Genomic DNA, 17,083 nt, shown 5'->3' with positions numbered 1-17,083 from the left:
AAATTTTCAAAAATCCAAAAAGTACATTCTTTCTCATAAAGAACCAAAGATAGATTTCTGAGCAAGAAAAATAATGACCCACACCCACCCTAATGTCCATTTTTGGTCACTACAGCCTATTTTTCTAAAGTGGTCGGGTAGGACCAGGTCTGAACAATGACTGAGGGAAAAACAAAGACACACTTCTTGGCAGTGGGAGGTGGTATTGAGCCAATTCATCGTTTACCAGCCACCACAAAACATAGAAAGAATGAGAACAAAGGCGCCAACAACAAACATGTCTGGAAATACAACAGACCCATAAATGGGAGCACAGTGTGTTACAAGTAAGAAGAAAAGAGTAATATTGGCAGAAGGTTATCAGCATACACAGCCTTGCTTTAACTGGAAATAAAAATTGAAATGAAATCAACAAATCAGGATGCATATGGCCCCAATCCAAATTCCTAAGTATTGTGTCACAATAAGATGACTTTTTCAGTAAGGAATAATATGAGGGATAACAATTTGAAATTCAGTAATTACATTACAGTGAGTCTAAGTAACACTCCATTATTTTGACAGTTTTGGGGGTCAATTTACTCACTGTCTAATGGTTGATATCAGTTTGGTCTCTCTATATTCAGACTGATGCAGTTTGTGTTAGCTTGGCTCAGGGACTGGCTGTGTAGGGACGCCGTTAGCTTCTACCAAAAGAGAGGAGATGACTGGTGCTAACTTCTTAGCCAGCTTACCAACACTGCCAATGGTTAGCCTACATTCAGGAATCAGATGGTTTAGTTCAGAGTTGGAGGATGGGACTATGGAGAGCTGTGTGTGGTCACAGAGGCAAACGTTAAGCTAGCTGTGGTCAGTTAATACCTCCAAAATGTAGACTGGCTGCTGAATGTATCATTTTCTGTTTCTATTTGATAAATATAGAAGATGTCACATGAGGGTGTAAAGGATTCAGAATTGTTTAACGGCACCTTTGACAAAACTGTGTGGAATGCAAATTAAGTAACATGTATTTTTTTTTAAACAGTAAGACACGTCCTTCCTGTCCCAACTGAAAATTACTGACATGTGTCATTCGCTTAAAACAGAAACAAAGACCATCTTAGCTTCACACTGTCAAAACTTATACCTTTGTGTGTTATTGTCTGTTGGTGCAGGTAAACGACCGGCTGGACAGGTACTGCTGTGGTTTCACACCTGATCCAGAAGAACCTTGTGTGGAAAACCTGCTACATGTCAAGTGTGACAACCCGAAGAATCTGCTGCTGGTTCACATCCTGGTACGTAAATATCACAACCAGCACTGATGTCTAATGACTGATTTCAAATTCAGTGCTCCCTTCAGACTGTAAACTTTGTAAACTTTTATCAAAACTAGTGCAGTGACCATTCAAAACGTGCCTGTATGGAACAGCCGATTACTTGACCTCCGGTATCACATAGATTAATAACTGAAGTGAGGTGTGGATGAGTATATACACCAACACCATAAAAGAAACTAACATTCTGTTACACACACATATTAAAGGGAAACTTCTTTATTTTTGAACCTGGACCCTATTTTCATCATTTGTTTCTAAGTAGCTAATGAGGACAACAATTTATTAAATTGGTTCAGTATTGAGCGAGAGCACTTCAGCTGGCAGCTGCGAAGCAGGCTGTAATGTAAACCGACAGGGCAATAGAGACCCGTCAATGAATGTCCACTAAAAGTGCTTGTTTTTGCCACTGACAGGCTCTGATTGTCATTATAAGTGTCTGACATTATGGAAAGGACCATACAGAGAAATTTTGCTTGATCCTGTCTGTTTGTTGTTGTGTCTAACTAACCAAGTCTCGCTCAAGGAGAAGTCTTGTTCTGAAATCTCTCAAGAGTTGAGCTCTCAAAATCAGCTAAATATTCAGCCATGACTTTGAAAATCTTTTGGACACTGAGATACGCTTCCTGTACTCCAGTACAACAAACTCCTCCCGGCACTCCTCTCTCCAACTCTGTCATGACTGAATATTTAGCTGATTTCGACACCTCAACTCTTGCGAGATTTCAGAACAAACAAAAAACAGATGGGATCAAGCAAAAGATAAAGAAAAATGTTTTATTTCTCTGTAGAGATTTTTTCCATAATGTTGTCAGACACTTATAATAACAATCTGAGCCTGTCTGTGGCAACAACAAGCACTTTTAGTGGATGTACATTGGCGGGGTGCTATTGCCCTAAAGGATTACATTGCAACCTGTTTCAGCTGCCTGCTGAAGTGTTCTCCCTCAATACTGGACCAGTTTCAAAAATTGCTCCCATTAGTCATTTAGACACAAAATGATGGGAAAATAGGGTCCAGGTTGAAAAATACTGAAGTTTCCCTTTAAGTACCATAATAGTGAATGTTTTCTCATTTCAAGTATAATGAGGTTTACATTTAAAAATACAATACATACCAGAGAGTTTTTGAAAAGTGTGCATCCTAAAATAAAGTGGATGGATCATAATGGGCTCTTAGATTGTTTATTTGCTGTGGCTTCAGTTCGGATCATTTCAGTGGATATGTTTGCTGAAAAGATTTGTGAGACAAACTGGTTTGAACTGCCTGTAGAAAGTAGCTTAAGAGTCTATCCATTCTTGATCAAAAGCTGTGTTTTCATTGTCTACTTTTCTCTTTTTAGAGCATGCCATGTGAAAAAAGTTCTCTGACTCGCTGTACTCGCTGTAGAGTTCTGATTGCCAGCTGTGCTCATGCTTATGGTTTTATGGGACTTGAGGGTTTAATGAACACTTAAACTCGATATTTTCAGTAGTGTTTTCGTTATTTGACCATTGCACATGTGATTAAATCATTTCCAATTAGGCTCTTTGCAATTTCCAAATCATCAAATTTTATCCTGAATAAGAATATCCACTCACACTGATCCAAATTAATTTCCAGATTCAGAGAAATGTGTCCTTCGTTATAGTTACATGATTTGAAAAACTACAAGGCCTTCAGAGTGTTATCTCTTTATTTACAATGAAGACACAAAGATTAATGAATTATTCTCAGGCAAAGGACAAGTTTACTGATCTGTGCTTTGAATGAAGTGTTACAATAAAATCTAAAATGTTTTTCCCGCCATGTCAAATTGTAGTTTAAATTCTAAGTTTTAAACATCACTGTTTTCTGTTAGTGTCATATCAGTATTATTCATCATATCTTTTGGAATGAAGAAAATAAAAATCCATGTCAGCTGCCCTGTTTGTTTCCTTGTTGCACAACATTTTGTTGTTGCCATTCTTCATGGCAACACAGGAGAACTGATCTATATTTAAATTATACAACAGAAGCATATATTATCTTCCTAACAGTGTTGATGTGTGTGTTTTTCATTGCTAGCAAAGAGCTCTCAAGCTGGCAGATGTTTCTTAGGAGGAGATGATTATGTTACATATAATGTGTATTGTCAGCTGCAACATGTAAAAATAGATGCCTCTTTGTGTGAAATTACAACAGGAGCTTTTTTCACTCTGCAGGGGATCTACAGTCTTCTGGGTCTTCCAGTATCACTCCATTTACATGCTGAATCTTCAATGAAGTTATTGGTTTTGGTGGTGTATAGATTGTCATATGTTATTAGGTTGATAATCGTATACTCATATTTCAAGCACTTAATGTTTTACTACCTCTCTCTGCAGGTGTCATGGGGAAAATGAAACTGATTTGTGTACAAAATTAAAAAGTGGTGCTCTTGGATTAATAGTTCTTAATGCACACATCATTCTGAAGAGGGGCTGTCAAATTAAGTAACAGTAACAGTGACAGTTACATAGCATTAATAATATTTTAAAGCATGTGAGAGATGTCAAATATAACACATTATTGTTTAATGCAATATTATTTTCCACACAATATTGACATACAGTATTAATGTTATCTTATAAAGTTAATAGGGCAAATGTGTCGGCAAACACTCGCTGATATATACATTCAACAGATAAGGTGCAACATTAGCAGTCATTTGGAGTTAATGTAAAGCCAGTATTCACTCTCCTTTTAGCTCTTTTTTGTCCCATTAACTCCAGAGAAAAATGTCTGTCTCTTTATGATGTCTCTGAATGATTTTGCTTCCTGCTTTCTTACAGTGCAGACGCTTGCTGCTTGCTCTCACCTCTGCTTGTATTCTTCTGCTGATATTCTTGTTTTTATGTTTTTTTCTGCAAGAAATTACAAGCAGCAGCTCCTGGATACTTATAAATCACTGGGACTGTCATTTTTTGTAGGTATAGTAGAATATTGCCATATTTTAATTATTTTAGGACCTCCTCAGTATTACATGAGCGTGGTCTACCAACAGCACAAGCCTGTACTGCAGTGAGTGGAAACGTGGTACTTAGCTAAAGCTAATTAGCACCAAGATGCCCCCCTTCTCCACAGACAACTTTCACAAACTTCTAGAGCAGACTGCACTGCTGGAAACCAAAATTCAATCAATGTCAATGTGGAAGTGAATGGATCATGTGGGAACGACACCACTTTACCATGGACTCAAAACAGAGGACAAGAGCATGCTAATACACGGCTAATTAGCACCAACAAGACTACCAAGAAACAGGAGAGTTGTACCAGGTAATAAATCTGGTAGTCCTCCCTGGAACTCTCTTGGAGCAAAGCCTAAGAGTAAATAATTTCCCTGGAAAATGGGAGGATGAGTAGCAGGCAGAGCCCAGCACCCTGAGATTTGTTATGCGATTGGCTGGCCTGCATTATCATCCACTCAGAGCGCCTCTTCAACCCCTGTTTTAAGTAGGACACAGTCATGGACAGTTGCGATAAGGAGAATTAGCAATAAACCTCCCCAACAACCAATTGTGCAACTGGGGATCAGATTTGCTTCACTGTTGCAGAACCCTGGATCTCCATCTGATGATTTGGATAACCTCTAATCTTCACACAGCTGGCTAAGGACTAAGAGTAAATCAGAAAGTAAAAGGCTACAGAGAAAGCTAACAACTGGGCCTCAAACTCTGACTGTAGGTGACTTTGCTGTAAAAGGTGTAAGAAGCAAGTGCAGTAAGAGTACTTAAATACTTTGCTTTCCCAAGGATATGTCTCTGACATGACTGAAAGAATCCTGCATATCATGGCTGCACATCCAACAGTGAAAAACATCATTCTGCACATAGGGACCAATGATGTGAAACAACAGTCTGAAGTACTGAAACGAGACTTTAGTGATCTGTTGTACACAGTCAGCTCTCTAAATGTTAAGGTGTTTATCAGTGGCCCTCTACCACCAGTCAGAAGAGGAGTTGAGAGATTCAGCAGATTGCTGACACTGGACACATGACTTTCAACTGCATGTACCATCGATTCAGTGCACTCTATTGACAATTTCAACTTTTTCTGGGACCGCAGACATCTTTTTAAGCGAGATGGACTTTGCCATAAGAAGTCAGAAGAAGGGGTTTTTTATTTTTTTTTTATCTCTAACCTATTTTAGTTCCTGCATCACCCATCTGTTCCCTCTGCCAAGGACAAGAGACAAGAAGAATCAAAACAAGTAGACATGACACAATGCTGCAGAAACCTTGAAAGAGAGCCACTGCCTGAAGAGAGCTTCAAACTTGAGAGACATCAGAGCCAAGAAGAAAAGTCCACCCTCCTCACCAACATTCACCTTCTTTAACCCCCAAACCCCATCCAGGTCCTCCTCTCCAGTCACCCTTTCACCTTCCTCCCCCCTCTTGGAGTTCACTTACCAGATGGAAGAGCTGGTCACTGCTGTGACCAAATTTACCACCCTGCCCTATATCCCATTTTATCTCCCCTAAACCCCTCCCTCAGCGTCCATCTCCATCTCATCTTTTTGATCAGAACAGAGAGACTAAAGAACTGTGTGTTCTTGATAACTATGGACTGACCCAGAATGTGACAGGGCCCTCACACACTCTGGACTTAATCATCTCCAAGGGTCTGAACATTTCTAAGGTTGTAGTGACTGATGTTGCTTTCTCTGATAATTCATGTGTTTTCTTAGAGAGTGCTATCTCTGTGCACACAAATGTTCAAACAGAGGTAATCACAAAACGATATATCACTGAAAACACCAGTAAAATATGTATTCAGCCTTCTCTTCCACACCTGCCCTCTCTTGGGTCTCAGTCAATGAGCTTGTTGATAATTACAGTTCTAAAATTAACAAATGTCATTGATGCCATTGCACCCACTAAAGTGAAGGTTGTCTCTGATAAGAAAAGATCTCCATGGAGAAATACAACAGTAGTCAGAATAAAAAAGAGAGTGTTGAAAAGCTGAATGCAGGTGGTGAAAAATAAATCTCCAGGTTCATTATGACATCTATAAAGAGAGACCTCACATTTATAATTTGGAACTGAGAAATGCAAGGTGGTCCTTCTTCTCTGACATCATTGCCAAAAACAATAATAATGCAGGTGCCCTGTTTGCTACTGTCGACAGGCTAACAAACCCTCCTGTGTCAGTAGCTTCTGAACTTCTATCCACCAGGGCCTATAATGAATTTGCCTCCTTCTTCGCTGACCAAATTAAGAAAATTAAACAAGCAGTCAGTGCCTCCACTGGAAAAGCAGCTGAACAACTTCTTGGCACTAAACTGTTTTAATGTCTTCCAGTCAGGATTTTGACCACATCACAGCACTGAGACTTGCTCTTGTTAAGGTTTTCATTGACATCCACTCAAACACAGACAGTGGCAGAATTCAGTCTTAGTATTACTGGATCTCAGTGCTGCATTTGACATGGTTGGCCACAACATATTACTAGACTGGAAAACTGGGTGGGACTTTCTGGAACAGTTCTAAACAGGAATTAAAGGATTTATGTCTTAGCAGGATTTGGGAAAACTTGTCTCGTTTATCTTCAGTAGACTTGACTACTGTAACAGTGTTTTTAAAGGTCTCTCTAAAAAATCAGACAGCTGTAGCTGATTCAGAACACTGCTACTTGAGTCCTCACTAAGACTGAGAAAGTGGATCAAATCAGTCCAGTTCTGAGATCTTTACTCTGGCTTCCTGTCTGTCAAAGAATTGATTTCAAAGTACTGCTGTTGGTTTATAAAGCACTGAATGGTTTAGGGCTAAAATATATTTCTGATCTGCTGCTACATTATGAACCATCTAGACCTCTCAAGTCGTCTGGGGAAGGTCTGCTTTCTGTCCCCAGAGTCAAAATTAAACATCGAGAGGCAGCTTTCAGATTAGATTTTTTTTAAAATCAAATTTGAGGCTTTTGATTAATATCTTGCACTGCACTGTAACTTTTACTCTTTTATCTATCTTATTATATTTGAGCTATTTTAGCTTATTTTTTATTTTCTATTCTCTTAACTCATTAATAACTATTTCTAATTGTATTTAAATGTCCTTTTATGATGTGTTTCTTTTGCACTTTGTCTTAAAGCTTTTAATGTTTTATGTAAAGCAGTTTGAATTGCCTTGTTGTTGAAATGTGCTATATAAATAAACTTGCCTCTAGCTTCAAATGCTCCACTCTGTTCACCTGCTAGTTACCAAGTTTATGTGCTGTTTGGTTGCTGAGCAGGTAGTGTGCAGTTGGTTTATCTGAGCTTTTTCACTGAAAACAACTGCTTACTGCTGGAAATGCGATGATGAGAGCTGTGCTAGTGAGCCAGAACCAAAACAATGAGCTGAAAGAAGCTAAAATGCTCTATAGAGCTGAGTGAAACTGTAGATTTGATATATATTAATACATCAACAATGCAGCTTTATTGGGCCATATCCATCCAAAATAATCCAAAATCAAAACAAAGCTCCACTAAATCCAGGTGGTTCATTAAGATTAGATCATCAATCTAACTCTGAGGCTCAGTGTCAAGTCACTGTAGCAGTAAGAACTGGAGTCCCTGGTTGTTGTGGCTACTCTGGTCTGTTAGCAGGGAGCATCTAGAGTGTTAACAGTGGGCTAGAAGCTCTGTTTTGGTATTGAGGTGCCTACAGCTGAACTCATTCTGTCATATTAATATCATTTGCTTATCAATTTCATCATATTTGTCCCTGTCTCCATCATACTATTTTATACAACCGGATGTTGTTTCAGCAATTCTGACTAGTTTTGGTTGCTATCAGTCAGCTGTGTGTGGCACTATGTGGCTAATGCAGTGTAAAAAAGAAGAAAAAACTGTGAAAATTGTCAGATCATGGAAAATCTATTTGACATGAGACACTTGGATTTATAATGCAGTTTTGGACTTAGATACAGTTGCAGGATATACTTCAGATTTACCTGATAAACAACACTGTTATCTGTGACATTCCTTAAAATGACTCTATGTTAAAACGTCTACCATTGATGAACTGCATGTTCTATCGATTTGCATGCACAAATTATTCATTCAAGAGCATGAATTACTCATTTGTGCACACAAATTGTTCCTTTTAGAATATGATTTATTCATTTGTACATACAAATCACTTTTTTCTCCATGACTAAACAAAAATGATGATAATAAATTTTATTATTTACATGTATGAATACCTACCAATAATATTTAAATGTTAATCCTACTCACTTCACTTCACTTCAGTTTATTTGACAAGCATAGAAAAGACTGATAAAAGAGACTGAATTAAATAAAAATAAAACAATATATAATGAAACAGTAACAACAACAAGAACAAAAGGATGAATATGACAACCTACAGTATTCAGAAATAGCTAAAACTCGCCTTCAAACTACATTTTGAACAGTGCTCATGTCACCTGTGTTTCCTCTTTTCTCCTGACAGTCTGTGTGTGTGTGTGTGTGTTTGTGTTCAGGTGAGGAAGGCAGATCCCTCCAGACTGGTGTTCATAGACAACGCCGGCAGACCAGAGCAGTCCGCCGACAACCTCAACTTCAGGCTGGTGGAGGGCATTGATGAGTGAGTACAAAGTGCTATTTTAGAGCAGCAAGATGCAAATTTGAGATATTTTTTGCTTCTCTCCAGCACCCAGATTCAATAAATTACATCATGCAGTGTCAGAAACTCATTTTAGCTCACAGCAGGCAGAAACAATGATGTAAGGAAATGTTTAAATAAAACACATCTAACAACATATTTCCCTGGTGAACAGCTTTCAAATCAGCAGCAGAGAAACGTCCACTAGAAGCTTGTTAGGGTTTTTGTTACAATGTCTGTCTGATTAGATTAGTGTGCATTCAATTAGCCTGCTATTCAATATGCTGAATGAATCAGGACTGATAGAAATTCCCCTTTGTCTGTCACTTAGGATTACTAAGCCGCTCCATAAAATGCTCTTAAATGTCTTAAGCCTGGACTTGAAGCTGAATGGAAATAGAATTTTAAAATCTGGTATTATTTCTCATCACTGAATAATATTAAGCAAAACAAAACGGAAATTGGTTATTTTCCAGAGAGTGACTCATTCAGATACTTCTCATTTGAACAGCTTTTTGGACTGCCTTGATAGAAACTTTGTTCTAGTTTTAATTTCTAGTTTTCAGATTTTTTTCTGTTGTTTGCATGAAGTGAAAAGGAGTTGTCCAGTTCCATGATGGATGAAATCATTGAGGAGCAGCAGATCAGAGTCATGATGATATCTTGTAAGAAAGGATGTAACTGCATGGATACCTTGTGAAGCAAACTGCTCATTCTCAGGTGTTGGGAGGAGTTATTGCAGGCATCCAGCATTAGAGGGGGCTGTCCTGGTGGGCTCGGGGATTAAGTGCCAACCATGAATCACAATGTCCCCATTTCATGTTCAGCTGAGGACTTTTGTTGCATGTCATTCCCCATCTCTCTCTCTCACCTCATTTCATGTAGTTTTACAAAAGGATAGAAGACAACTTCAGTACCAGTCAGAAGTTTGGACACATCTTCTCAATCACAGAAAATGTGTCCAAACCTTTGACTGGTATTGTACATCAAAAAGTCAGACTTCAAAAAGACTTCAGTAAAAAGTAACCTTTAAGATCCCCTCCAGACATGTTTCAACACATATAAAAATACCCTGCTTTGACTAATAAATTGTGTTTGACGTGGTTTTTCCACAAAAGTTCAATTACCCTGATTAAAGTCTGTTCTCAGTGTTTGTGCACTGGAGGCTTCAGGTTTCCACATCACACTTACGTAAGTTGCATACTGGACCATGATTTGCTCCAAAGAAATCATGCTTTAGGTACATTCCTTAAAGGAGGGGGACTTCATATTATGTTTTCTGCACTGCCAATGGCAAGTGGAAGCTAAATATTACGTATTGAAGAAACTAAAAGCAGGAGTTTAAATCAGTTCATTTTCAGATTCTGGGTCAATTTTGCTTGAATATGGCAAATATGGTGCAGTATTTTGTTCTCAGTTGCTGTGTTAAAGCATTCTGCATTTGTTACAACCCTGATTCACACCTCTGACTGGCTTCTTATCAATAGCAACAGCTGCTGAGGCTCAGGGGTATTGTAATAATAATGATAATATTGTATTGTAATAGTCAGAACCAAAACTGACAGAAAAAAAACATGATTTATCAGAGAGCTGGAGTCATTTAAACTGGTTGCCATAACATAAACCTGTTGTATTATAGTAAATTATGCAAGAAACTGAGGAATTCATTGCCATGAAATATGGCATGGATATCTATGGTCTTTGGGAACCAGATGACCTCCTGGCCTTCCCTCAAGTGTGCTAAGTCAACAACAACATTTTTTGGGGCTCTGATGAGGTTTATGACGGTGTGACATTCAGTAAGCTGTCATGGTTACTGGAGGAGTATTTTTTGGACCTCCAGATCTTATCTCTGTACCACCGTTAATCCAGAAGTTCCAATATTACTATGTAATTTTCTGCAGAATATAAAAATCTAATGTGCAATTCTAATGAGATTTGCTGAGTATGTTAATTGTCTCCCAGAGGATGAATCCCTTTTTTATTATTGACAGTCCATGAGCTTCCATCTAGCACCTTCCACCCACGATATCTCATATATTTTTCACGTTACATTAAGCAGTTTTTAAATGTGCCGTACAAATAAACTGTATTAATAGTACTTTTATTCCTGCTGCTAGTAAGAGCAACATAGTCTTGTGGAATGTAATGAACATCTCAACCTCAAGGGTCTGCTAGAGGGGCTTTACACATTAAAGGGATTGTTTTCTTTTCTAAAAAAAAACAGTAATTGAAACTAAATACAGCAGATCTAATGCTGTTTCTCTCTCAGATTTCCAGAGAAAGCAGTGTCGGTTCTCCAGTCAGGCTGTCTGGAGAGCCTTCTTCTACGCTCCTTGTACTCAGACAGGGAATTCTGGGACAGCCAAGGCGGGGGCAGCGGTCTCAGGCCTCTCATTCGCACTGTGGAGCAGAGAGGGAAGATTCTTCTGCAGCACATCAGAGACAAGAAGCTCCGGCTCAAGCGAGACCTGTGACTCAATTTACCAGACCGACCGGAGTGAAATTTGCTCTGTGGGATGAAAGAGAGATAATGATGCAGTAAAAGAGGCTCTGAGTGAACATAAACCTGAGGATTCAGCTACTTCAGGAGGACAGCAGACGAGCTTGGATGTTAAAGAACTGTGTATATTTACAGTGGCCACCTCAGAGCACATGGGCTAGTCGTTCACAGAGTTTCAAACCCAACAGTGGTGAGATTATGTCTTAAAGTACAACCGCAATCACAAAAGTCATCCCAGACAAAAGTGATTTTCAAAGTATTGTTAATATTATTTTTATCACTGAAGGGAAGGAAAAAGGATCTTTGGATGAATCAGAAATGCTCCTTTAATCCCCAGGCCTCTGTGTGGGCGGGCCTGTGTGTGTGCTTGATTGGCAGATAAGCAAGCAAGGGGAAGACACTATGTCGACAAATGTTTGCTGATAATTGCAGGTTTCAAGCCGAAGAAAGACGGTGGTATTGAAGAATAAGGACCACACCATTTAGCATCTAAACTGACTGATGTTTACACTTGAGGGTAAGTAAGTGCCATAGCTGACTAGCTTGCAGTCTGCAGTTAGGAATGCCCTTTACACCGGCGGATCTGTTTGTTTTTGATGTTTTTGCAAACATTGATTAGCCCTTGTTGTGTGGCAATGCAGTGCAGTCAGGCTTTTCTCTGTTAGCTTAGAACAGTGATATTTACTGCTTTATGCAAATATGTTTGAAATGAAATTTCATTTGATTTTTTGCAAAAAAAAAAAAAAGTTCCTTTTTTTTTGACCCACAGACCCACAGCATTCTGATGGATTAATGCACACACAAGACACGCTGTCATGAAACAGATGTTTTGTTTTTCAAAAGACAGCACAGGAGATGTACACTTTATAATAAGGTTTATTAGTTGTAATTTATGGCTTTATTAATGGTTAATAGGTCATTTACTAATACTTTGTCCATCAGGCCCAAGCTAAGGACAACTGGAGCAGTTGTAAATGTTTCCTCATTGTCTCATAAGCCATCAGCAAAAGTTAGTCATCTGCATTTATTATTATAGTTCTAGTTTTTTTTTAAAGAATACAAAGCCTGACCTGCTGTTGGAGGATAAACACCAACTACAACCTGGCAACCTATTTAATGGCCTATAACTGGACTAAATTATTTATCAACCATTAAAAAATCGAATCTACCAACATGTCATTTACAGAGCAGAGCTGCATTCTGTGTAGCAGAAAATAAACATCACTACAGATTACAGTAAAGACATATGAACATTACCACCAAAGTGGTGTCTTGAGGTGAAGTGTATCTCATTAAGCCCGTTATCATTGATGCTGCACACAGAGGACGAGATGATTCTTGCTTTAGAAACAGCATCAAATATAAACCTCAAGGTAACAAGTGTGGCAGTGTGTTCGCCCTGTTGGCATAAAACAAAATACATGCAAGCTTTCATATCCAAAATGTCTAACTCGCACTAATCATTTGATCATCTGCTCCAAATGTAATACCCCTGTAGCTCTGTCAGTTGATAAGTATGCTTGTCACTCCAAATATATTCATGTTCTTCCATCTGCACTCTCCAACATCTCACCAAATGTCCCCTCACAGAAGGGAAAATGTGAGACAAATTATTTCCCCGCTCCTCCACAACAGCCAAGTGCAGATTTTTCAAGCAATATAGGGGAAAAGAAGCACAGTCTATCTTTTTCTATTTCAACATTTTACTAAGAGAGCTTGCAGCAGATTGAGTGATTGATTTGAATGTCTGTTTTTATGAGATAAGCTGTTCTGCTTTTAATCGAGGGATTAAAAATGACTGTCAGCAAATAGCTTCTGGACTGGGTCCTGGAAGCATTTCAGTAAAAATGGACCAAATATATAAATATATGTTGTTGTTGTTTTTTTTTTCTTCTTCTTTAAAGGCACTTCTTTAAAATGCCTGTCCTTGCACATTGTTGAAATGCAGCAGTGTACAGAAGCAGAAGATGAAAGAAAAGGGATGAAAACTGGATGAAAATCAAGTGTCATTAGGGAAGGGAATAGAGCTGAGGCTTTCTCTGTCGGAGCGACACATTTCTAAAGCCGAACTGTCACAAACATTCTTTTGGTATTTGGGTCTTGTGAAAAGCACAGATGATATCACTTGAAGCTGTTTTATGCCTTACCCACTCCGAATTAAAATTCCAGTCGTATTGGTAGTTCATGGATAAATTACATTTTCTATGGCTCCCTCTTTCATCACTGAATAAATGGCTCTAATGAGAAATGGTTCAAATGTGTGATCCTCTCTTTATCCCCATTTGATCTCTCTTACATTAAATGCTTTTTTGCTTGCTTTTTTTTTTTCTTCGTGTGTCAAACCACCAAAAGCTTGTGTGGCCGCTACTGGTTTTTATACTGCATTCATTTCTCTGCTTCTAATTTAACACATTTTTGGTCCAGCTCATTAAGCCCCATCTGGACTATAACATACTTAATGCATTCATACATACATTAGAAAGCCTGCATACTGCACTGCTAAAGGATAACAGGATCATGAGAAACATATGAATTATCCAGCATAAATTACCATGATAGACCTGAAGAAGCCCATTCGCTTGGAAAATGAACAAGTGTAAGAAGCACAGAGAGACGGTTGATGTAAACCTGTTCAACCGCTGTTTGACATAAAACGGTAGGCAGGATTTTATAAATCTCACTGCCATGACTCCAAGGCTGCCTACTGCAACCCCCTCTGCCAAATGTTTTTTTTTTTCTTCACAATTTATCTATTCAGATAACTGTTATGTTATATATTCTCTGAATATTATTCCACTACATGAAGATCCCAATGCTGTTTTAAAGCCTTCACAATGCCAGGAATACATTTTTGGTAAGTAACACCCATTCACTGTATATTGTCTAAATGGGACCAAGGTCCGCACTAGCTTCTGCACCGTTTTTACACCTATTTACTTGTATTAGATGCAGGTAGGATCAACAGCTAGTGTTGAATTAGTGTGTATTGCATGGCTGGGAAGATGCCCATTGGAGAAGAGAATACAAAATAGATTAATTTGTGATGTTAATTTCATACTGTAGAACTTAATTTCTAGTAATGTTGAAATACTTAAAAAGTAAAAACTAGTTCATATGCTCAAATATATAATAGTAATTCATTAGGCTTGCTGACTCTGGTGGGGTGATGCACGTGCACCCTCTGTTAGCTAGCTGCCACTGCTAACTAATATCATATAAATTGTGTGCTGCTGGCAGTGTTGACAACTATTTTCAGTGGAAATATCCAAAGCCTGCTCAAAAAGTCACTATATGTCACTGGATGACATCACACGCTAAACTGCATATATGTGATGTCACTACATATTTACAAGATTTTTTTAAAGGGCTGGTATTGTGGAAAACAAGAACAATCAGCTTTGGGTGGATTAGGGTGATGGTGGAGCCTACTGTGCAGTTCAATTCTATCTCCTTGGTCTTATTATTAAGACTGATTATTTGAAATTTTGAAATTTGCGGCTCAAGATCGAGCGGTGTTGAGGCAGAACCCATTAGTACAGTGCTTCTCAACCTTTTTTGAGCCAATGCCCCCCTAGCCATTATCCAGTTCCTTACCGCCCCCCATCAATTAAAATGTAGACTAATTGTCTTCCCTGAATATTAATGTTGAATATTATTCAGTGTTATATCATTAAAAAAGCCTGTCATTGGATGCCAAATAACAGATTTATTTAACTGGACAGTTGGAATATCATTATCATTAGTTTCCCAGGGAGCAAAAGAGCCATATGAATAGAAATTATATTTATGAGCGTTAAACAAATGCAGCGGTTAGAAATTTGACATTCAAACTTTAATTAAGTCTTGTTATTGTATTATTGATCACGAACAGCAGCCAATCAGAAAGCGGTAATTTGGTGCCGTGCCAAACAAGGAGCATTCTCATTAATTGCTCCAACGGAAAACAAGAGCAGCCTACCAAGCAAAAAGTCTGAGGCTACTGGGAAAAAGCAGAAGGACATATACCCATAGCTAAGATGTTCAATAGAATACTTGCAGAATTTTTTCTTGTTCTGTGCTATTTTGCTGATATGATATGACTGTTGTTGTTTTATGATGCTATCCAGTTGATTAAATAATCAGACCTGATTCTCCCCCAAGAAAATGTTATGTTATTTGACTATAAAGTATGCATTTTCACATATTTTTGGACTATTATGATTACAATATTTATTTAAAAAATGCACTGTGTGCCATAAAAAATAATAAGCACAAAACATTGGCAAAAAGGCTTATAGTGAAATATTGTTTCTACAGCAGCAAAAGTAATGTTTCCATCAGCAAAGTCACTATATAAATTCAATAATATCTCACTGGAAAGAAATATAAAATGTCAGTAAAATAAATAATATCCCTGACATGAAAATACCGAGTGAAGTTTAGAAAGAATGAAGAATACAGGCCACAGTCACTATCAGTCATTCCTCCTGTTCTCTGTCCTCCTCCCTCTGCTGCTGGTTGAGAGGAGGAGCTGGTTTGAGCCAGTAGTTAATGCTTTATTTACGTGCTCCTCAGATGGTCCCATTTTCTAAGTTGGGAAGTCGTTCTTCCGACTTTGGTGTGCTCATGAGCTTTTAAATTGTAATGTGGAAACAACATGGACGCTAGATGTTGATGTAGAAGATATGTTGTATTTTGTCTCAGACTTGTTGCTGCGCCAGTCAATTCCCTAAAACTACTAAAATATATTTATTAATAGTTATCTATGTGGACAGCAACTAACAGTTACAACCTAATACCATATTTCAAATAATATGTGAGCAAAACATTTATATGTAATATGTGAATTAGTAAAAAGTTTCTTGCCATCAACCAAACTTTTACTTTCATCCGCCATGTTCCTATGTATATGATGTAAATTTTCAGCAAGTTGAGGGGGTGTTCACGTGAATTTTCCCAGGCGGGAACTCATTTTTCTGATTATTCCAACACCACATGAATGCCACATAAGTTTAGCCAGTAGCTAAGTTTACAAGAATTTGCCAAATTTTAATATACAGGTGACAAATTAAAGGAAAAACCAACATTAAGTGTCTCAGTAAGGTGTTGGGTCACCATGTGCCGCCAGAACAGCTTCAATGTACCTTGGCATTGATTCTACAAGTGTCTGAATTCTTCTGGAGGGATGTACACCATTCTTCCAAAAGATATTCCCTCTTGTGGTATTGTGATGATGGTGGTGGAAAGCGCAGTCTAACACGTCAGTCCAAAATCTCCCATAGATGTTCAACTGGGTTGAGATCTGGTGACTGTGAAGGCCGTAGCATATGATTCACATTCATACTCATCAAACCACTCAGTGACCCCTCCTGCCCTGTGAACTGGGGCATTGTCATCCTGGAAGAGACCACTCCCATCAGGATAGAAATGTTTCATTATAGGATAAAGGTGGTCACTCAGAACAACTTTGTATTGATTTGCAGTGACCCTTCCCTCTAATGGGACAAGTCGACCCAAACCATACCAGCAAAATGTTCAGCAGATAAGAAGTCTTTCCAGCCTTCCTGACTGACTCAGTTTTAAAACAAGCACACTCATAAACACTGTTTCTTTCTGTTACTCATTTAGAAGAATATATTTGTGCTAAAGCTAAGTTAGCAACCTATTGTATAAAAAGGCCATAATACCAGATCTTGAC

General features: G+C 38.3%; 1 protein-coding gene across 2 annotated transcripts in view; it reads left to right on the top strand.

Annotated features, from left to right (window-relative positions):
• The window catches only part of gask1a (golgi associated kinase 1A), a 60,992-nt gene extending 49,589 nt beyond the window's left edge, over window positions 1-11,403 (top strand). For both annotated transcript variants that reach the window (XM_044360265.1, XM_044360264.1), the window contains 3 exons: window positions 1,155-1,277; window positions 8,782-8,885; window positions 11,176-11,403. In XM_044360265.1, the coding sequence (XP_044216200.1) occupies window positions 1,155-1,277; window positions 8,782-8,885; window positions 11,176-11,380 (432 nt within the window). In that variant the 3' untranslated portion in view covers window positions 11,381-11,403. The remainder of the gene's footprint in view (window positions 1-1,154; window positions 1,278-8,781; window positions 8,886-11,175) is intronic.
• Window positions 11,404-17,083: the final 5,680 nt, after the last annotated feature.

Source organism: Thunnus albacares, chromosome 8 (assembly GCF_914725855.1).
Source record: "Thunnus albacares chromosome 8, fThuAlb1.1, whole genome shotgun sequence".
Lineage (NCBI taxonomy): Eukaryota > Metazoa > Chordata > Actinopteri > Scombriformes > Scombridae > Thunnus > Thunnus albacares.
The sequence above is the reverse complement of the archived record's forward strand: the minus strand, read 5'-3'. Positions and strand labels throughout refer to the sequence as shown.